General features: G+C 37.7%; 1 protein-coding gene across 1 annotated transcript in view; it reads left to right on the top strand.

Annotated features, from left to right (window-relative positions):
• LOC134315046 (CUB and sushi domain-containing protein 1-like) overlaps nucleotides 1-23,881 on the top strand; it is a 739,302-nt gene that overhangs the window by 661,289 nt on the left and 54,132 nt on the right. The window contains exons 42-49 of the mRNA XM_062995960.1: nucleotides 673-861; nucleotides 1,457-1,634; nucleotides 2,958-3,103; nucleotides 3,657-3,737; nucleotides 5,893-6,006; nucleotides 12,925-13,113; nucleotides 13,813-13,959; nucleotides 18,652-18,840. Coding sequence (XP_062852030.1) covers nucleotides 673-861; nucleotides 1,457-1,634; nucleotides 2,958-3,103; nucleotides 3,657-3,737; nucleotides 5,893-6,006; nucleotides 12,925-13,113; nucleotides 13,813-13,959; nucleotides 18,652-18,840 — 1,233 coding nt within the window. The remainder of the gene's footprint in view (nucleotides 1-672; nucleotides 862-1,456; nucleotides 1,635-2,957; nucleotides 3,104-3,656; nucleotides 3,738-5,892; nucleotides 6,007-12,924; nucleotides 13,114-13,812; nucleotides 13,960-18,651; nucleotides 18,841-23,881) is intronic.

The raw sequence follows: 23,881 nt of genomic DNA, 5'->3' as shown, positions 1-23,881 counted from the left end.
AAAAATATTTATTAACCTCCAACTCACTATAGAACAATCCATACTGCTCTCGTAGCCAAAACCACTCAGATTCATTTATTTTTTCTCCTTGATTGTATGCTGCATATTACCGCACAAACTTTGATCGTTCGCTACTTGTTGACATGCATGTTTGGACGTGGTATCATTAAACTCCTCTTCACTTCTCGCGTTTGTTTTCGTGACAGAACGTAGTTTGGGAGACCAGAGAAGCTCGCCTGCGATTCCAGTTGGTGATAGATCGTGTAGTAAAGACTCCCGATTACAAGAGATCCAGTCGTGTAGTGTGAACTGTACAGCGACCTGACGACTTGGAAAGTTGTGTAGTGTGAACTTGGCATTAAGTGACCCAAAAGGTGTAAATCAGATGGCACTAAATCCGGACTATAAGCTCTATTACAGTCTCTCAGACACGACCAATTACTACTCCTCCAGCCCTCACCGTTTCCAACCAAAATATAAAAGTGCGAAAACTTTTTGAAGATCCCTCATAAATATAAAAAAAACAACTTCAAAAGTACAAAAGTATAGATTGTACACATAACACATCTGTGGAGGGGTTACATGTGATCTTTATGTGTGTCATCTTATGACTTTAATTGTATGTGTGTAATTTTTCTACTGTATCATTTTATTGTACTATTTTTTTTGTAGCATATCAGCTACAGAATTGTCAAGACCCATATCCATTTCACAATGGCTACATCGTCCACAACGACTTCAACGCAGGACAGTCCATAACGTTCGAGTGCTTACCTGGATATGTATTGATTGGTCATTCAGTGTTAACCTGCCAGCACGGAACGAACCGGAAATGGGACCACACATTTCCACGCTGTGAAGGTATGTGGTAAACAGCTGATATTTATTTATTTATTTATGGAATTTGCTCACTTTCCCCCATCTTTTTGTTTTTCAAAGGCCTTTCATTACTGCTGATTATTTAAAGTGTTTCTGCTTTGTGTTACTAGTGCAATCCAAAAAGGTCTGCTTTTTTACCAAAAGTCTTTTAAATTGTCCACCTTCAACACTGATTCAGTGGTGAGTCAGGCTTCTGGGACCTGGTCTAAATTGCAACCTTGATGATCAATGAGAGCAGTGCAGTGTGGAAGCCGTCTGGCTCATAATCAATCAACAATACTACACATTTCCCAATTCTGTCTGTTTCAGGGCACCAAAAATCACAACTTTCTTCTTTTTTTTTTCTTCAGCACAGCATGCATTTCCCTTTCCTATCCATCTTTTACATTGAGCAACCCCTATTTTACAGTACTCTTATAATTCGAACAGAAGGCTAAGGTCCCCTGCCTGACAGATCCATCATTAGTACGATGATGTCTCATTTCCCCACTGCTGATCATCTGCCTGGCATATCTTTCATGGGAAAGATGGATTAGTGTAGCAGTCATGGCTGAATTGTGTATGTTTTTGTGCTCAGCACCCTGTGGCTACAATGTGACGGCTCCCAACGGTACAATTTTCTCGCCTGGGTACCCCAATGAGTATCCGGACTCGCAGGACTGCATGTGGCTTATCACAGTGCCACATGGCCATGGCGTGTACATAAACTTTACGCTGCTGCAGACCGAGCCTGTCACTGACTACATCGCAGTATGGTAAGCTCTTAATACTAATTGACACTAAAAAGACAGGAACAATTATACAGTTACCCTACTAACTTTAATGTCAGTTGGTTCTGGGAGTGGCGTTGAGTTTTAAAGTCGTTGAGTTACAAGGTATTTTTTGTATGGGAAACCTTTTTATTGCTTTTTATGGTCCCGTGGATCTGCATAAATTTTAGGCTAATGTAAAATAATGGGTGTTTTTGACACTTATACACTGAAAATAACACAAATATAATATATAAAAAAACACTGAAATACAATTAAAAAAACAGTTAAAAGTCAATAAAAATACATTAAAACTTGCCTTTTACCTTTACTTCTTTATTGTTTTCTTATGCTTCTTAATCATGGCAATGCTTGATCTTGGAATACCGTATTCCATTTAGTAAAGGCGCATTCACATGAGAAGCGGCACAATAGCTTTTGCGCTGGCTGTGCCATTATTTCCTATGAAGTGTGGTTGTGCACAAAGCTTAACATGACTTATTATACTAAAACAATGGGGAGAAAATGAGTGTATGAGTGTAAGTGTGTGTATGTTTGTGTGTGTGTGTGAGAGTGTATTTGTGTAATTGTGTGTATGTATGTATATATGTATGTGTTTGTCGTGTGCGAGTGTATGAGTATGTGTGTGTGTGCATGTGCATGTGTGTGAAAGAGACAGTGTGTGTATGTGTGTGTGTGTGTGTATGTATGTATGTGTGTGTTTTATATCTGTGTGAGTAAGTTTGTGTATGAGTGTGTAGGTGTGTGTATGTTTGTTTGTCTGCATGTGTGTGTGAAAGAGACTGTGTGTAATATTGTATATATGTGTGAGTGAGTTTGAGTGTGCGAGTGTATGAGTATGAGTGTGTGTGAGAGAGTGTGTGTAATTGTGTGTATGTGTGTGTCATATATGTGTGTGAGTAAGTTTATGTGTGTATTAGTTTAATTATGTAGTGGGGGGGGGGGGGGTAATCTTTAAGAACATTTTGCTATTTATTTTTATTTAATCCTTCCTTCTTAAGTAGACCAAAAAAGGTCTGGCAGTAAAAAAATATGCACCCTATCTGTGTCTTTTCTTAGTTCTATAGAAGAAGCCATTAAAAGACCAGACTAATCTGTTAAGTCATCATGTTTGCTATTTTCGTTTATTGTTGCCTTTAATGCAATGGCTGAACATGAAAGTCAGCACAAAATCCAGCAATAGATTTAAATAGTGGCCTCTCCAAAACCACTTAGAAATAAGACATTATTACACTCTTTATAGCAAGTATGAGGAGTCATGATGCATTTCCAAACTGCTACTTTTTTCTTTTAAATTTTTTTCCCTAGGGACGGACCAGAGCAAAGCAGCCCACAACTTGGTATCTTCAGTGGCAATACAGCCCTTGAGTCAGCCTACAGTTCTTTCAATCAGGTTCTTATCAAGTTCCACAGCGACTTCTCCACCAGCGGATTTTTTGTCCTCAATTTCCATGGTTGGTTTTTCATCTTAATGAAAAAATAAAATGTTTTGTTATGTAATGCATACGCTATGCAGAGACTGCTGGAAAACACTTTAAACATGCCGTTTATCTTGTCTTGTGCAAAATTGGTTTTGACTACATCAGCATTTTTCCAGATTTTTTCCAGTCGTAAAAAGAAGCATTTTTGCTTCCTATTTATATCAGTGTCAGCAAGTAGAAAGTATTAGTGATGAACTACACGAACTCTGATATATTCACTACAGTGACTTTTTTTGAGTATATTGTACTTATTATGTAGTTTTAATGAAAAAGATGTACATATACTTGAGTAAAACACATTTTAATTCAATATGTATTGGTTGGTACAATCAAAATAAAGTCAAAGTAAAGTACTTTGATTTTTTTCCACAACATGCATTGACTTATTGTACAACCATAAATCAGAAAAAGTTGGGACAGCATGGAAAATGCAAATAATAAAAACACAGAGTTTCTTACATTTACTTTGACTTTTATTTCATTGCATTTCATTTTTTTTGTTTTTTGTTTTTTTTCTTTTACTTAGCTTATCGTCTCAAGAAATGTCCTCCTCCCCTGGCTGTGGAGGAAGCAGAAATATTATATGAAGATGGGGACTACGAAATAGGTGTGTGATGCCGATACACTCATAGAAATACTGTTATATGTTCAGCTAATTCAGTCCTTTACTATGTTAAAAGCTACATGATACAAGATAAAAAATAATGGCTGGCCTCTTAATTTCAGTCCCATGTGAACTGACAGGATATTATTGTACACTACCCTGTACTGTACTGTTCTACTCGAGAATAAACAAAGCGTGATTTCTGTGCACCCCCTCCATACTTTGTTTAATAATATAAACTCAAACTCAAAAGAAGCTTTATTGGCATGACAAATAAGGACATTCATATTGCCAAAGCAAGTTACAGAGAAATATAAAAAATTAAAATAAGAAAGAACAAAAATATACAGAACAGTTACATGTGCAAAAAATATAAAATAGAATAAAATATTAATAAAAACAGTGCAAAATAATAATACAAATTATATTATTTACAATAATGAGGTAGTAATAACGATCAGTTTGTGTGTGTGTGTGTGTGTGTGTGTGTGTGTGTGTATGGGACATGATCACCCACTGTCCCTCACCTGGTGGCAGGTGTTTGTGTGTAGAGTGCTGCTAGTGTGCAGCTCTCTCTGTGCTCCCCCAGTAGGTGGGGCAGTTTGTCGGGATCTGGGAGGGAATTAAAGTTGGGGATAATGTTATTAAATTTAGGGAAGAATTGGGAGCGGATGTGGTGGTATTTGGTACAGTGGGTGAGGAAGTGCAGCTCCGTCTCTACTGTACTGAGAGTGCAGTGCTGGCACAACCTCTCCTCCCGGGGCAGCCAGGGCCGGGTGTGTCGCCCCGTCTCCACGGCCAGGTCGTGTGCGCTCAGTCCGTACCTCGTCAGAGTGTTTCTTAATTTAGGGTCGGATACTGTGCTCAGATAGTCTGCTGCACTGTAGTGTCTGTTTAGGGCCAAATAACTTCATTTTACTTTGAGTTTTAGTTTCAGTTTCCCAATAATTCAGATATTTAGTTCTGAGTCTTTGTGTAATTTGGTTTATTCTGATTGTGTTTGCAGATATATAATATATTAGAAGTAATTAGGTGAACAGCAACATACTAAAGCATTTCTGATGGTTTGGTGTATACTTTTAGTTTCTTATATAATTTTTTGGTCAGATTTGCATGGATTATTTTCAGTGCCTTTACCAACCACCTTCAAAATAGCTAAATAATATTAAGACAGATGTGTTTACATTTACATTTGGTGTTGAGTACGGTTTTTGGAACACACAATGTTACATGCTCACCTACAACTGATTTAGAATTGCAGAAACCAAAGACAAGTGACGAAAACGTTCAGCAATATCAGAATGTTTCGATTCAAATCTCACAGTGTGAAAGCTGCTACGAGGACACATTTAAAATACACCAATAGGAGGATGGCAGAGGACACTAAACTCATTTTTTAAACACAGTGACTTTATTATATATTTAATAAGCTATAATTAAACATACCAACTTTATTACATACATTCATTGATTCATACCAGTATACAATGGTTAGCCTGATCCTTCTTGCGTTGGTATAGCAGCTGGCACAGATGCTAATAGATGGGAAAATAGCATTTTTGCCTTATTCTTCTTTTCTTTTTTAATTCAACATTTAATGTTTCTTTTACTGAACAGCTCAAAACTTCCTTTTCTCTTTTAAATTGTGTTTTGTCACCATTATGATAATGTGAATTTGTGATTTATGACATGATGTGACAGTGTATTTGCAGGTCTGTCAGTAATAATCTGAACATATAATCTGACACTGAGTACAGATGATATTGTCAAGTGTATCATATAAAATCTGCCAAGATATTGTTAAATTATCACCTGTAGTGTGACAATTAATGATTTTATAAGATCACTAAATTTACACAGTGTAAAGCTGGCTTTATACGTTCAGTTTCTGTAAAGTGCTGCATGCTTTATAGATTACAAAGCTTTAGAATTGATATTTATTTATATTATTATTTGTATTATTATTATTATCATTATTATTATTATTATTATTATTGCAAACACCTACCATGCTCTTATTTTTTAATAATAACATTTTTGTGATTTTTTTTTTTTGATGGAATTTCAGACGAAACAAATGATGATAAACTTTAATTCAATAATTAAACCAATTGTACATGTAAAATAAATGTTAAAATAGTTTGTTGGTATGTTTCAGGTGACATTGTGAAGTATCAGTGTTTTTCTGGTTTCACTTTGGTCGGGAATGACGAGCTGACCTGCAAGCTTAACTCCCACCTGCAGTTTGAGGGTCCTCCCCCGGTGTGTGAAGGTAAATAGAACTACAAAATCTAATAGTCAGGTTTAAAAACACATCCAGCAAAACCACCAGATGAGATGATTATTGTACAGCAAACACAACAAGAAAAATAAAGCAAGGGCAAAAAAGGTCAGAGATCATCAGCACTTTGTGGTGCAGTGGCTTGTGCAAGGCTTTGGTCTCATCTATATTCACAGATAGAGGATTTAATACAAAGAAGAAAGAAAGAAAGAAAGAAAGACGCAGACTGATAAGAACAGGTCTGAAGTAGTCTGGTGGAAGAATGGGATCTGGCTAAAGATAGAATAGAAGATGAATCTTTGCTTCTGGAATGTTCATTTTGTTTGAACCAAAGAGCACAAGCTTATTACACACAGTCATAGGCTCTGATTTACAAATGACTTGAAAGTGTGAAAAACAGGTACAAATTAACTAACACCAGCTAGAAAAGGGTACGCTGATTAACAGCATCAGGATAATGTTGTTACACGGCAGAATGTAAAAGAGATGAACAACCAGTCTTGTTCTTTCTTTGTTTGCCTAATATGGTTTGCAAACTACAAAATAAGGTCAATGCAAATTGATTCAGTTAGATTTTATTAAAGTGTCTATTGCTCTAGCCCACCATCATTAAGATCCAAGATCGAATCTCAGCAGCATCTACACAGACACGATTGCCATGTTGAAGCCTAAAGCCCTGTGATTAGTGCTTCTCTGTTCAGGGTATTCCTGCTATGCTACCAGTGTTTCCCGGTGGAACTGGACCAGTCACAACCCTGACAAGGATGAAACAGTTTATGAAAATGAGATGAAAAATATTAAATAATATCAAATATGTAAACAATAGTTCTAGTTAAGTAACTACTATAATATGACTTAAGAGGTCACGATAGTCAGGCGCCCAGGTGGCGCAGCGGGATATTCCACTAGCACACCAGTGCTGAGATTCTGAACTCCTCGGTTCGCAACTCAGTGTTGCCACCGGTTGGCGGGGCATCATCTAGCAGGCATAATTGGCAGTTCCTGCAGCAGACACGTTTCTGCTGGGGCGGGATGACTGGACTATGTGGGTGGGGTCTTCAAACGCTGTGGAAGGACCCTGATTAGCAGATAGAGAGACGTCTGTGCAGAATGCATGGGTAAAAAAGGGCTGCACATGGGTCGGAGGAGGCGTGAGCAGCAATATACCCACCTCGACTGCAATCAGGGATCCCCCAGAAACGGAAGACTAAATGACTACACTAAATCTGTAGAAAAATTTGAGAAAATGCATAAATAAAAAAAGATAAAAAGAGGTCACGCTAGTCTAATGTGTCGTGCCATCATTTCTACAACTACTGTCTGGGGAAAATCTCGGCAAAAGTTGGCTCTAATGGTGCTAAAAATGAGCACAGACTTTGCCCCCAGTCTTTCTTAAACCTGCCCCAGTGTATGCATTATATTTCTTTTCTTACTGCAGCTAACATGTTCTAATGTTTTTGAGATGTGACTTCACAATTAACTGGCATGTTAAATCAAACTTTCTTCAGTCATGAGAGTGGACATTACAAGCATTTTAAACCTAATGTTATGTGCTACAGGGTGTGTAACGATGCTATAGCTAGTGTATCAATTAGACATTTTAATGTCTTATTAAAATGTGTGTACGCAGACGAGAAGAGAGATTCTAAGATCTCGCACATGTCAGATTTTTGTTTGAGAATGTAAATCTTTTCAACTCACTAAACTCATCTTTTCAGGTGTCACTGAATGTCTGCTAAACACTTGGGAAGAGATGTTATTAAGCTCATAAAAGATCTTTTGAAAAAGAGACAGTGTCATATTAAGTAATTTATTGAATAGAGATTTTGTATTTAAGTGTCCTTGCGTCTGTGTTTCTTCTTCACAGTGTTAAGGCTTTTTTTTTGTTTTAAACTTAAACTCTTTAGGCTGGATAAAAGTTCTCCTTGTTTTGCTGTCATCAAGGCCTTTGCTAAACATCAAGGTCTTGCTAGTCAAACTTTCAGTATCGCACCTACACCTGCAGTGTATCTTATTTTTGCTAATAAATAAAAGGCTTCACTGCTCTGTCAGAAAAATGACTCATTAGAGTCAGTCGCCTTTATTTGTCTTTTATACATATACAGGTGTACAGTACAACGAAATTCTTTTTTTATTTTTGCATATCCCAGCTTGTTTTTTGGAAGCTGGGGTCAGTGCGCAGGGTCAGTCATTGTACAACTCCCCTGGAGCAGAGAGGGTTAAGGGCTTTGCTCAAGGACCCAACAATTGCTGCATAGCAGATATGGATTTGAACACTCAGCCTTTCAGTTGATAGCCCAAAGCTCTACCCACTAGGCTACCACTGTCCCACAAGATATATAAAGACATCATATATGCTAATGCTCATGGTATTTGGACATGCCTCTTGATAACTGAGACAAGGTTAACCATCCATTGCTTAGGTGAGTTAAAATACATTTACCAATCCAAGATCTACCATGACAGTGTTTCTGTGCACAAAGCAAAGTCCAAAAATACATGGTCTGAGTTTGGTTTGAAGGAACTCCAGTGCTCTGCAACCCCAGTACAGTATAAACAATGTTTACTGGAAACTGGAATGTTTTGTGAAAATCTACTAGGTCAAAAATATACATATGGCAACTTAAGTTATTAATTTTATGGTGTTCAAAGTTTCATAATGGCATTTAACCATGGTCCCCAAAAGTCCTAGTGGTTAAATGAGTGTAGTTGGTGACTTCTGTGTGCCCTCAAAAATAATACTTATTTGACTGCATGGAACAATGGTCTCCTGCCAAGATCAGAAAAGAAAATTCACTGTCACCACTGTAAAACAGGTCTGCCAGGTTTAGACATTGTGGATGGCTTGTTTTACCAAGACAAGTTTTAACAAGTTTTGTCTCGGTTGTTTTATTAACTCTGACGGCCAAATGATAAACAAGTATAATAAAAGTGAAAGATGTAAATAAAATATAAATAAAATAATAATAAATAAAATAATGAATACAAATATAATATAATTATGTAATTACACTGCCTGGTCAAAAAAAACTCTAATATTTGGTTGGGCCGCCTTTAACTTTGATTACGGCACGCATTCGCTGCGGCATCGTTTCCACAAGCTTCTGCAATGTCACAACATTTATTTCTGTCCAGAGTTGCATTAATTTTTCCCCAAGATCCACTGCGCAAAGTCTTCTCCAGCACATCCCAAAGATTCTCAGTGGGGTTCAGGTCTGGACTGTGGTGGCCAATCCATGTGTGAAAATGATGTCTCATGCTCCCTGAACCACTCTTTCACAATTTGAGCCCGATGAATCCTGGCATTGTCATCTTGGAATATGCCCGTGCCATCAGGGAAGAAAAAATCCATTGATGGAATAACCTGGTGGGTTAGTATATTCAGGTAGTCACCTGACCTCATTCTTTGGGCACATAACGTTGCTGAACCTAGACCTGACCAACTGCAGCAACCCCAGATTATAGCACTGCTCCCACAGGCTTGTACGGTAGGCACTAGGCATGATGGGTGCATCGCTTCAGCCGCCTCTCTTCTTACCCTGATGTACTCATCACTCTGGAACAGGGTAAATCTGGACTCATCAGACCACATGACCTTCTTCCATTGCTCCAGAGTCCAGTCTTTATGCTCCCTAGCAAATTGAAGTTGTTTTTGCCGGTTAGCCTCACTGACAAGTGGTTTTCTTAAGGCTACACAGCTGTTTAGTCCCAATCCCTTGAGTTCCCTTCGCATTGTGCGTGTGGAAATGCTCTTACTTTCACTATTAAACATATCCCTGAGTTCTACTGTAGTTTTTCTACCATTTGATTTCACGTTTAAGTGATCGCCGATCATGATCATTCAAGATTTTTTTTCGACCACATTCCTTCCTCGAAGATGATGTTTCCCCACTGTCCTTCCACTTTTTAATAATGCGTTGGACAGTTCTTTACCTGATTTTAGTAGTTTTAGCAATCTCCTTAGATGTTTTCTCTGCTTTATGCATGCCAATAATTTGACCCTTCTAAAACAGATTAACATCTTTTCCACGACCACAGGATGTGTCTTTCGACATGGTTGTTTAACAAATGAGAAGCTACTCACTGCATCAGTTAGGGTTAAATAACTTGTTGCCAGCTGAAACAAAATCACCCATGCAGTAATTATCCAATGGGAGGCTCTTACCTATTTGCTTAGTTAAATCCAGGTGGTGACCTTTTTTTTGGCCAGACAGTGTACATTAATATATAATATAATATTAATAAATAAAATAATAATAAATAACATAAAATTCTGTATGCCCACAAAATAATACTCATTTGACTGCATGGAACAATCGTCTCCTGCCAAGGTCAGAAATTAACACTTAAAACTGTCACCACTGTAAAATAGGTCTGCCAGGTATAGACATTGTGCATGGCATGTTTACACTGATATGGTTTTAAAGGCTGTCATTTGCCATTCAGAGGACAAAAAGATTTGCTTTAAAATTGGCACCCTAGCGTGCTGCTAATGGGGCTTGCTGCTTAAACATTAATCACTTACTTAATGTTGAATTTTTTTACGGATGCTCAGACATTTTCAGAAACACTGAAATCTGGTCTGCTGTGAATTATATGCTTCTATAACACAGGTGGTTTTGTCCACAGTCACATGTGCTTTTGCTTTTGGTTGTATATCCTTCACAGCCTCAAAACCAGTGGTAATGTAAAGCTCACTTATCTGTGGACAGTGTGACCTTTTTGAAGTTGATTCAAAACTGCTGTAAAACGTTTAAAAACGAGTCTGGTCAGTGACCTGTATTGAAATTTTCACAGCTTGTTTGTTATCGTTAACTGTGCTTTATGGCTGCAAGTTTGTGTACCATCAACTTTTTGAACATCCCATTTCAAAACAAGAGTTATATTTCTGTCGAAATTTGTGCCCATTTAGTCAAAGGTCCATTTTTGAAGGCAGGCACTAATTAGTGAGGGCAGTGGGCAAAGGGCACTGGTTGCTCAGTGGTTAAGATACTAGACTAGTAATCATAAGGTTGCTGATTCAAGCCTCACCACTGCCACTGTTGGGCCCTGTTGGATTAATTGGATAAAATAATAATCGAGTAATTAATTAATTATATAATTAATTCATTATATAATTAATAGCCTTTAAAACGAAGCACCACCAGCGATTTTGGGTTTAAAGGTTGATCACTGGAAAACCTCAGTTTAAACAAATCAGTCTTTTCTCTGATTGTGAGTTTGTAAAATGGAATATTTCTCTCATCTAAGTAATCAAAAACACCGTGCCAAGTTGCATACCATTATACTGTTTATTAAACGAACAATAACACAATGAATACAATGCGTATTACTTAAATGGCCTAAGATTCATGCATACATTGTTAGATGGACTATTACGTAAAATTACATTGAGATTTACGATTGAATGATGGAAGGAAACCCTTCTAAGATCTAATTAAAGAATATACGAAAATAGTGAAACGAATTAAATATTTGTAGTGAAACCAACCTTTTAACAAGAGCACATAAACAGTGTTACCTGGAGACGTCGGCAGTAGGAGGTAGAAGAGAGAGGCCCAGGTTTGGATCACCTTGCGGTTGTCTTTGTTGATTCTATTTCGGACTTTGGTCCGTAGAACAATTGCTGTTCTCACCATCTCTTCACCGAAGAATCTCGAACACACACGCGTATAGAAGGTGTCCTTTATGGCCAAATGATGCTCTTTCCGGTTAACAATGAGCGTAGCTGAAACATCCCATCCTGCTCCCCAGGATGTGTCCACATACTTTTGGCCATATATTAAATATAGTTTGTGGGGTATCTTACATTTTAGTATAGCTCAAGTCTTTGTAATACTAATCTGGAATCTTGTTTCTTGACTTCTTATAGCAGTTATTTCTTCTGCAACAAAGACCACAGCATTGTTCCTGTCTTGTTCACAATAAAGAATAACATAGCTGAACGATTCTTGAAGTTTGTAAAGAAAAGGGACAGTAATATGTTCTCTAGAGGCTTCAGCACTAAGTTTAAAAATGTTGATGTGCGCCCAGTTGTTCTGCACCACCAAGAGTAAACAAGTTTTGTCTCAGATTCCAGTTAGATACCTTTATTATGCCCACAGGATACATAAAAAGCCCAAACTTACTTTCTTGTTTTATCAACTCTGACGGCCAAATGACAAACAAGTATGATAAAATTAAAAGATGTTAATTAAAGTTGATATATTCATTGTTGTTAATTAATTTAAAACATAATGATAACTTTTCCACTGTAAATGTCTTATATACTCTAATAATGCATCATAAATATCGAATAATGTATTATAAATAATTTCTTGACTAATGACCATATTATATATATATATACTTTTGGTGCTTTGTCAATATGCATAGGTTATTATAAGCCATAAAAGCAGTAAACATCACATGATGTATATATTTGAATATGTTCACTTAATTGACTTTAACTATTACTAAGTTCATTGAATAGTGGTCTCCAAGATCAGGGAGACAATGTTTATAGTCAGTTGTAATTCAGGAACCATGGCAATATAAAGCTTGCTTAACTGTGGTATTACAAACTAGTCTGGTTATATTCCTTTAGCCTTACTACTATAATCAACAAGGCATTTTTGCCCATTAAACTGCCACTCACTGGATGTTGTGCTTGTTGCAACATTGTGTAAACTGCTGTATATAGAATCTTTAGGACATAAAATCCAGATCTCATTTTTTCTGCTGTGTGTAAACATTAAGTATGTAAGTTCTGTGTTCTGTGTGTGTTTATGATGATGACCCATGAAATTACAACATTGACCAAAACATAATGCAAGTTTAACTTATTGACTCTAATTTACTGTTTTTGAAATTAACATCTACAAATATTTCTGGAATATTTGTAACCGTCTTCTCTGTTTGGCCTAACAGCTCAGTGTCCTGCAAACGAAGAGCTCTCGTTTTCCTCTGGAGTGATTCTAAGTCCGGGGTTTCCAAAAAATTACCCAAACTCTCAGACCTGCTCCTGGATCATCAGAGTGCAGCCCTCTTTCACCATTTCAATTTATGTGGAGTTGTTTCAGAGCGAGAAGCAGTTTGACGAGCTGGAGATATTTGATGGTAAGTATGTACAAAAGGTTAACTAACTTCATTTTGTACTTACTGAAAAAACATGGTAGCGGTAGAGTTCATAATGACTTACATGTAACAGATTTGTATTAGCAGTTTGCTTGTGCCATTAAGGAATTAGGAATGCATTTACTACATGTTACATTACATTTGTGGCATTTACCTGGAGCAGAGAGTCCCAAAGCTCTACCCACTAGGCTACCACCATCCCAATTGTCTTATATTTGTAACAAAACAGAATTTAAACAATTGTGGGTAAAGGGTATTGCTCATGTAACAGTTGAGTACATTAACCAGTTATCACTGCTACTATAGTTAAGCATTTTAATTTTTGGAGCTCGATTACTTGCCTTAGCTTATATTAAAGGGCTCATGGTAACAGCTATTTTACAGCTTTGACATATTTGTCTGTGTTTTTATTTAAGCATTTTAATAGCTCCTTCCTTTTATTTTTTAAATGAATACCCATTACTTATCTACTCTTCGACTATAGCTATTTAATCTTTGTAATTGGTCCTGGTCTTTTAGTCTTTTAAATCTTCAGCCGAGTTCTGTGAGTTCTTCCCCGTACTTTTCCATAAATACATTTCATACCATTATATGAGGCCTGAATTTGCAGTTTATTTATGTATGTATTATTAGTTTTCTAAAACTATGAGTAAAGTTTTTTAAATATTCATTTATTTTTAGGACCTTCTGGCCAGAGTCCATTGTTGGTGGCACTTAGTGGAAACCACTCAACACAGCTAAACTTCACAAGCAAAACCAACCAGCTCTATCTTAGATGGTCAACAGATCATGCCACCAACAAGAAGGGGTTTAAAATTCGCTACACAGGTTTGTAACTCATCTAGATTTGATAACCCAGCACATCTGCATTGTTTTGTACAACCCCAAATCAGAAAAAAGTTGGGACAGTATGGAAAATGCAATGCAGTGTTCCTTATATTTACTTTGACTTTTATTTGATTGCAGACAGTTTAACCCAAGATATTTCATGTTTTATCTGCTTAACTTTATTTAATTTGTTAATATACCTCCATTCCTGCATTTCAGGTCTGCAACACATTCCAAAAAAAGTTGAAACGGGGGCAATTTAGGGCTAGTCATGAGGTAAAAAAATTAAATAATGATGTGATTCCAAACAGGTGATGTCAACAGGTGATTGTAATCTTGGTTTGGTAAAAGGAGCATCCAGGAAAGGCTGAGTCTTTGATGAGCAAAGATGATCAGAGGATCTCCAGTTTTTCAACAAATGAACAATACAAGAGTTACATGCACAAATGCCACTTTTGTTAACTATGTCCAGAAGCGGCGTCGACTTTTCTGGGCTTTGAGCCAGCTAGGATGAACCATCACACAGTGAAAACGTGTATTGTGGTCAGATGAATCAGCAATCCAGTTCTTTTTTTTGGAAAGAATGGACGCCGTGTGCTCCGGACCAAAGACGAAAAGGACCATCCAGACTGTTATCAGCAACAAGTCCAAAAGCCAGGGCATGTCATGGTATGGGGATGTGTCCGTGCCCTTGGCAAAAGTAATTTACACTTTTGTGATGGCAGCATTAATGCAGAAAAGTACATTGAGATCTTAGAGCAACATATGCTGCCTTCAAGACGTCATCTTTTCCAGGGACATCCATGCATTTTAAAAGGAATGGCAACGTTACAAAGTGGTAAATGCTTTACTGTCCCAACTTTTTTTGGAACGTGTTGCAGGCCTGAAATGCAGGAATGGATGTTTATTAATAAATGCAATCAAATAAAAGTCAAAGTCAATGTAAGAAACTCTGTGTTTTTTATTATTTACATTTTCCATGCTGTCCCAACTTTTTCTGATTTGGCGTTTGTATTTTAAAACACCACAATGTACATTTCAGTTCTTATAATATCCTGCAAATGTGTAACACTGCATAACAAAAGCATATTGGTCAACCTGGGAACTTGAAATACCCATAGTGAACAGCCTATTCTCTTTTCAAGGTAGATTATTTGCCAATCTGTGGTTCTTCGAAGGCTGGATTCTGTTTTGGGCCAAATAAATGGGAAAAGGCAGCTTTTGCTATGTTAGCACTCATTAATCTTCAAGCTGACGTTTCATACCTTCAGGGAGCAACTGATTGAATCTGACATAATGGAGGTCAAAGACTCTAATGGTTCTCAGTGACCAGTTTCTGAATCCCATGCCTCAAACTGACAATTTGATCAGTGTATATTTAGTGTGAAAGCCTAGTGGCAGTTAGTTAGCAAAAAAGGTGTATTTCAAGAGCCTTCAAGATTTTAGCATGATGCTCCATAGTTGGTTCAGATCTACAGTAGGTCCAGCATTGTTCTTTAAGTTTTAAAAATAATTGAAAATCATCATTCAAAACTAAAATATATTATTAACAAATGTATTTAGATACTTTATTTTATACTTTGTAGGAGCTTCTTTGCCAGGAATTACAGCTGCTGTACTTCTTGGATATGCCTCAAGCATAATGGATGATGGATAAAAGCTTAGACAAAAAGTGCAGTTCTGACAAAGTACTAATGTTGGTTAAAAAGTCTGATTAAAGGTTTCTGATCATTTGAGTTTCATAAAAACAGTGTGAAATAATAATGACCTAAATTTATATTGTCTCAGCTATTGCAAATATTAAATAGATAAATCTTTTATTATTATTATTATTTCTAATTAATAAACAGTTACAGTAAACATGTAAGCAGTAAACATGTCTATCCAAGTATTTATGGTAAATCTGTCCAAGAGTTCCCAGCTGTAATTTATCCAGAATGTCAGAAAAAGAAATTATCTAATAAACAACATCACCAAAAAGAAATGGAATTCATGGGAGAGTAGCAAAAAGGAAACCACTGCTACCCTAAAACAATCAGTACTTGTCTGACATTGTTAAAAGTAACCGGAATGATTTCCATCGGGAAAATATTCTGTGGGCAAACCAATCTGCATTGGAACTTGGACAACAGAGGATTTGTAATGTCTGCTAGAAATTAAAAACAGGATTTAATAAGACCGGTATACCAATTTTTCAGCATTAATGCTAAATGTTAAATATGGTGCAGCTGAATTTAAATAATAGGGTAGGTTTTGAATGTTGGAAAATTGTTTGAATTAAATTACAACCCCAAATCAGAAAAAGTTGGGACAGCATAGAAAATGCAAATAATAAAAAACACAGAGTTTCTTACATTTACTTTGACTTTTGTTTGATTGCAGACATGATGAACCTGAGATATTTCATGTTTTTTTTCTGCTCAACTTCATTTCATTTATTAATATACCTCCATTCCTGCATTTTAGACCTGCAACACATTCTACAAAAAGTTGGGACAGTAAAGCATTTACCACTTTGTAATGTTGCCATTTCTTTTCACCACACTTAAAAGACCGAGAATACCAAGTGATTTAGTGTTTCAGCTTTTATTTTGTCCCATTCTTCCTGCAAACACATCTTAAGATGTGCAACAGTACGGGGTCGTCGTTGTCACATTTTTCGTTTCAAAATTCTCCACACATTCTCTATTGGAGACAGGTCAGGACTGCAGGCAGGCCAGTCCAGTACCCGTACCCTCTTCTTCCACAGCCATGCCTTTGTAATGTGTGCAGCATGTGGTTTTGCACGGTCTTGTTGAAAAATGCATGGACGTCCCTGAAAAAAATGACGTCTTGAAGGCAGCACATGTTGTTCTGAGATCTCAATGTACTTTCTTGCATTAATGCTGCCATCACAGAAGTGTAAATGACCTTTGTCAAGGGCACTGACACAGCCCCATAACCATGACAGGCCTGGTGTTTGGACTGCTGCTGATAACAGTCTGGATGGTCCTTTTCATCTTTAGTCTGTAGCACATGGCATCCATTTTTTCCAAAAAAGACCTGGAATGCTGATTCATCTGACCACAATACACGTTTCCACTGTGTGATGGTCCATCCTAGATGCCTCCAAACCCAGAGAAGTTGCCACCGCTTTTGGACATGGTTAGGGCTTTTTTTGTACAGTAAAGTTTTAAATGGCATTTGTGCATGTAACTCTGTATTGTAGTGCTTGACAAAGGTTTGCCAAAGTAATCCCTCACCCATGTGGTTATATCAGCTATTGTTGAGTGGCGGTTCTTGATGCAGTGTCATCTAAGTGATCAAATATCACAGGCATTCAGCTTAAGCTTGCACCCTTGGCCTTTACGCACTGAAATTCCTCCCGATTCCTTGAATGGTTTAATTACATTATGCACTGTAGAGGGAGAAATATGCAAATCCCTTCCAATCTTTCTTTGAGGCACATTGTTTTTAAACATTTCAAGCATTTTCTCACACATTTGTTGACAAACTGGAGATCCTCTGATCATCTTTGCTCATCAAAGACTCAGCCTTTCCTGGATGCTGCTTTTGTACCAAACCATGATTACAATCACCTGTTGACATCACCTGTTTGGAATCACATCATTATTTAGTTTTTTCACCTCATTATTAGCCCTAAATTGCCCTTGTCTCAACTTTTTTTGGAATGTGTTGCAGGCCTGAAATGCAGGAATGGAGGTTTATAAACGAATGAAATAAAGTTGAGCAGATAAAACATGAAATATTTTGGGTTCAAACTGTCTGCAATCAAATAAAAGTCAAAGTAAATGTAAGGAGCACTGCATTTTTATTTTGTTCGCATTTTCCATACTGTTCCAACTTTTTCAGATTTGGGCTTGTATTATTATTATTATTTAATCATTTTGAATCACATAAAATAACAGTGGGAATCAGAAAGTGGCTAGTTAGTTTTAACACCACTGTAACTGCCATTAATAATTCTGTGTATTTCTTACTTGTTAAATACACCATTTATACAGATGTTATCTATATGTCTCATTCTGAATCCTACTTTGAAGGAATGTGCAGAGGGCAGAGATTAAAATTTCACCACAGGAGGCTGTTGTTCCCTCCAATAAGTTATCATTTGGGAAGGCCTCTCAAATACTACTGGCTACACTTTGAACAATAAGCAGGCATTGAACAGCAGGCTGTTATTCTTATCTATCTCATTTGATATTCACAAAATGCTGGTGGGAGCAGAGGCCCAGCTCATTCTGTGGTGAATTTCCTTCCATTTTAAAGATTCATCATTTATTTATAATTTTTTTATCAAAGTAAATTAGAAGGCCGTGTTGCATGAGGTTTTTTATTTTGATATGACGACCGGTAGCTCTCCGCCAAGGCTGAGTAAATGGCTTTGGCTCAGTTGGTGTGATGTTGCATTTAATTTCGGTTGTCTGTAGTGAAATTAGCTCTCTCTCTCTCTCTCTCTCTCTCTCTCTCTCTCTCTCTCTCTCTCTCTCTCTCTCTCTCCTGTGGGTCTCTGCCTTCTCTCTAAAATGAGTCAGCTCATAAAATGTGGCTTTGAGTGTTCCTTGTAAAGGATTCTTTAAGTAGAACTTTAATAAATAAGTTATGTTTCATTTGATTATTTTTAAGTAGTGGTGGGCTAGTTTAGTTTAGTTTTTATTTATTTACTTATACATTTTTTTCTTATTTCTAAAGCGGCGTATTGCAGTGTGGGTAGCCACCCCAAGAATGGTGGAATTTCCAACAGGACCAGAGAGCGACCAGGCAGCAAGATTCACTACTACTGTAATGCAGGCTATAGACTTGTGGGTCAGCGCAATGCTACATGCAGACTTCATCCAAATGGTCTTTACCAGTGGGATGCCCCACCTCCACTTTGTCAAGGTAATCCCTATGTCATTAAATCTCACAGACTATTGTATTTTAATACTTCTTTCATGAAACAATAACAACAAAGTAGTGCTGCTTTTACACAGCTCCAGTGACCCTGATTTATCCTATCTTCAACACCAGTTACTGTCTGCACAAGCTTTTTTTAATATTTGACGTTACCTTTTACCATTTTGTTCTTATAATAATAATAATTGTAATAGTAATTGTGCAGATAATATAATTTAATAATCCTTTACTCAGCCCACTTGCTTGCTTTTGTTAAAAAAAACAGCCCTACTACTGCTTCTGCAGAACAGATGCCTAATGAGACCATTTGTGTCCTTTATCTCAATGTTGGTGGTTCTGCCATGCTCATACTATTATGAGAAATGCCCCTTTCTCTTCTTCTATTGCCAGCATAGTCACTGCTGCACACCATTTTCGATCACTGACGCAAAGAGAATTCTCTCTCTGACTGTTTAGTCATTAGGGAAAGGATGTGTCACCAGAAACAGGTTATATATTTGCATAAAGGCAAAAGTGGGTTGAAAATTTATGCAGGGATAATTATTTCACAGCACTGTTATGTGAGCATGCTTGTTTGAGGGAGATTGTGATACAATTACCTGTGTAGAGATTGGAGGAAAACATGGCTTACTTGGTAATGCACACACACACACACACACACAAACTGTGTTGCTACAAGGAATTATAATAGAAGCATATGATCCTCTCATTATATCTTTCATCCCAACGTGGTTGTAATCTATTATCATCTGAAGATGGTTATCATCAATCAACACAACTTCATGCTCTTAGATGTTTCTGATGTAAAATAATGTTTTGATAGCGAGCTGACATGCCTTGCTAGCAGTAAACAAACTAGTGACTGATTAATATAAGCATTTTATCCCTAATACTGATTTAATGCAGCAAAAAAAAGATGATTTTAGTAGCCTGTTTATTCTAATTAGGGTCACTTTGAATCAAGAGCATTTTGAACCGGAAACATTGGCTGCAAGGCAAAAAAGACCCTAGAGAGGGATGCAATCTATTACAGTGCAACGTTTATCTAGCAGCATGATGGCACAGTGGATAGCACTGTCGCCTCACAGCCAAAAAGCTCTGGGTACAATTCCCAGGTGGAGCTGTCCGGGTTCAGGTGGAGTTTGCAGGTTTTCCCATGTCTTTGTGGGTTTCCTTCGGGAGCTTCAGTTTCCTCCCACAGTCCAAACACATGCAAGTTAGGTGAACTAAAGACACACCATTGCTTGTGACGGTGTTTGACACTGAATCATGTGAATCATGTGTAACCTGTAACCACCTGTCATGTCATGAATGTAACCAAAGTGTAAAACATGACATTAAAATCCTAATAAATAAACAAACAAAATTAATCCACCATCCAACTCATTGACCTACACAAATCTAGTGACAGCCAATCATCAGTATAGTTACAACATACTTAACACCTCACATGGAGTAACAAAACCTAAGGGTCTTCAGATCCCAAGTTTCTTGATTCTCAGGGCTGTGAAGGACTGATAGTGCTGTTCAGTGTTTAATTTTTCTTGATACTACTATGGTTAAAAAAAAACTCACTTACTCACTTTCTTAACTGCTTATTCAATCAGGGTCGTGGGGGGTGCTGAAGCCTATCCCAGCTTTTCAATGGGTGCAAGGCACACAGTAACACCCTGGACGCACACAGGACAGACACATACACACATACTGTACATTCACCTAAAGGGCAATTCAGTGTCTTCAATTAACCTGACTGCATGTTTTTGGACTGTGGGAGGAAACCGGAGCTTCTGGAGGAAACCCACGCAGACACTGGGACAACATGCAAACATTTCTACACAGAAAGGACCCGGACCATCCCACCTGGGGATAGAACCCAGGACCTTCTTGCTGTAAGGCAAGAGTGCTACCCACCAAGCCACCATGCTGTTAAAAAACTGCAAACACCAATATTTTAGGCAATAATAATAATACTACTACTAATAATAATAGGGTGTCATAGTGGCTCGGTGGGTAGCACTGTCATCCCACAGCAAGAAGGTCCTGGGTTCGATTCCAAGGTGGAGCCTCCAGGTCCTTTCCGTGTGAAGTTTGCATGTTCTCCCCGCGTCCACATGGGTTTCCTTTCACAGTCCAAGCACATGCAGTCAGGTTAATTGGAGATACTAAAAAAATTGTGCTTAGCGTGTGTGTGTGTTAAGGTGTGAATTTGTGTGTGTCTGTATGTCTGCCCTGTGATAGACTGGTGTTTTTGTGTGCCTTGTGCCCATTGATAGATGGGATAGGCTCCAGCAGCCCCCGCAACCCTGATTAGAATAAGCGATTTAGAAAGTGAGTAATACTAATAATAATAGTAATAACAATAGTCATTAATAATGATTGTTGATCACTAAATTACAAACAACAATAATTATAGTACTGTTTTTTCCCCCGTAACTGGTTCTCCAAGAGCCCACATTTTGTAGCGCTGTACCACCATATTTACCATTACTAAATTCAGTAGAGTAATTCTTTTAAGCATGACAGTGGAAAGTGCATGAACGCAGACTTCATGTGCTTGTGGCATGACTCCAGGCAATGGAGGACGCATGTGATGACATCCGCCATGCCAGGCATTTTTCCCCCACACTGCTTGGCCAGAGAGAACATCACAGCCAGTGTGGATGAGGTCCACCGGCCTGACCAGGATGAGAGGCGGGATGCAAAGTTCCATTGCCTTTTCTAGTTTAACTAAACGCATAGTTATATTGCAGTAACAAATAAATATTTCCTGATTTCCTGTCCTGTGCACTGATTTTCTTTGTAGTGTTTCTCATTGTACTTACATGGGAAACATTTACTGAGATTTGCTAAATATGTAACATTTGTGTTGCATATACAGTGTATCACAAAAGTGAGTACACCCCTCACATTTCTGCAAATATTTCATTATATCTTTTCATGGGACAACACTATAGACATGAAACTTGGATATAACTTAGAGTAGTCAGTGTACAGCTTGTATAGCAGTGTAGATTTACTGTCTTCTGAAAATAACTCAACACACAGCCATTAATGTCTAAATAGCTGGCAACATAAGTGAGTACACCCCACAGTGAACATGTCCAAATTGTGCCCAAATGTGTCGTTGTCCCTCCCTGGTGTCATGTGTCAAGGTCCCAGGTGTAAATGGGGAGCAGGGCTGTTAAATTTGGTGTTTTGGGTACAATTCTCTCATACTGGCCACTGGATATTCAACATGGCACCTCATGGCAAAGAACTCTCTGAGGATGTGAGAAATAGAATTGTTGCTCTCCACAAAGATGGCCTGGGCTATGAGAAGATTGCTAACACCCTGAAACTGAGCTACAGCATGGTGGCCGAGGTCATACAGCGGTTTTCCAGGACAGGTTCCACTCGGAACAGGCTTCGCCAGGGTCGACCAAAGAGTCCACGTGTTCGGCGTCATATCCAGAGGTTGGCTTTAAAAAATAGACAAATGAGTGCTGCCAGCATTGCTGCAGAGGTTGAAGACGTGGGAGGTCAGCCTGTCAGTGCTCAGACCATACGCCGCACACTGCATCAACTAGGTCTGCATGGTCGTCATCCCAGAAGGAAGCTGACGCACAAGAAAGCCAGCAAACAGTTTGCTTAAAACAAGCAGTCCAAGAACATGGATTACTGGAATGCCCTGTGGTCTGACGAGACCAAGATAAACTTGTTTGGCTCAGATGGTGTCCAGCATGTGTGGTGGCGCCCTGGTGAGAAGTACCAAGACAACTGTATCTTGCCTACAGTCAAGCATGGTGGTGGTAGCATCATGGTCTTGGGCTGCATGAGTGTTGCTGGCACTGGGGAGCTGCAGTTCATTGAGGGAAACATGAATTCCAACATGTACTGTGACATTCTGAAACAGAGCATGATCCCCTCCCTTCGAAAACTGGGCCTCATGGCAGTTTTCCAACAGGATAACGACCCCAAACACAACCTCCAAGATGACAACTGCCTTGCTGAGGAAGCTGAAGGTAAAGGTGATGGACTAAACCCAATTGAGCACCTGTGGCGCATCCTCAAGTGGAAGGTGGAGGAGTTCAAGGTGTCTAACATCCACCAGCTCCGTGATGTCATCATGGAGGAGTGGAAGAGGATTCCAGTAGCAACCTGTGCAGCTCTGGTGAATTCCATGCCCAGGAGGGTTAAGGCAGTGCTGGATAATAATGGCGGTCACACAAAATATTGACACTTTGGGCACAATTTGGACATGTTCACTGTGGGGTGTACTCACTTATGTTGCCAGCTATTTAGACATTAATGGCTGTGTGTTGAGTTATTTTCAGAAGACAGTAAATCTACACTGCTATACAAGTTGTACACTGACTACTCTAACTTATATCCAAGTTTCATGTCTATAGTGTTGTCCCATGAAAAGATATAATGAAATATTTGCAGAAATGTGAGGGGTGTACTCACTTTTGTGATACACTGTACATGTAGTACTGTAAATGCTATTTTGGGACCAAAAACTCTTTACCTATACAAATTATAGATATTTAGGCCTATGAAGCCTTAACATGCAAGAACACTTTGGATGTTAGTGTTTTGAATGTATCAATTAAGTGATTATTTGATGCTCTGTAATATATAAGCATATGTGTGTATTGTTTTAGTGAAATGAATCAGTTTTGAGAAGAGAGAACATTCTGAGTGATGTTTCATTTTGCAAGAGATTTGTGGAGTTTTGACAAAATAATTCATTCTTTTCAGTTTTTAGAAATTTAGCCTCTCTTTCTGGAAATGTGTTTAAATGTTTGGGAAAAACTGTAATAATAATAATAACAACAACAACAATAATAATATTAATAATATTAATGATAAGGAGAAACTGTAGTAATAGTAGTAGAAGTAATAATAATAATAATAATAATAATAATAATAATAAATAATATTAATGAAAATGAGAAACTGTAGTAGTAGTTATAAAATAATAATAATAATAATAATAATAATAATAAATAATATTAATGAAAAGGAGAACCTTTAGTAATAGTAG

This window comes from Trichomycterus rosablanca, chromosome 5 (assembly GCF_030014385.1).
Source record: "Trichomycterus rosablanca isolate fTriRos1 chromosome 5, fTriRos1.hap1, whole genome shotgun sequence".
Lineage (NCBI taxonomy): Eukaryota > Metazoa > Chordata > Actinopteri > Siluriformes > Trichomycteridae > Trichomycterus > Trichomycterus rosablanca.
Note: the sequence above shows the minus strand (reverse complement) of the source record. Positions and strands in the feature narration are given on the sequence as shown.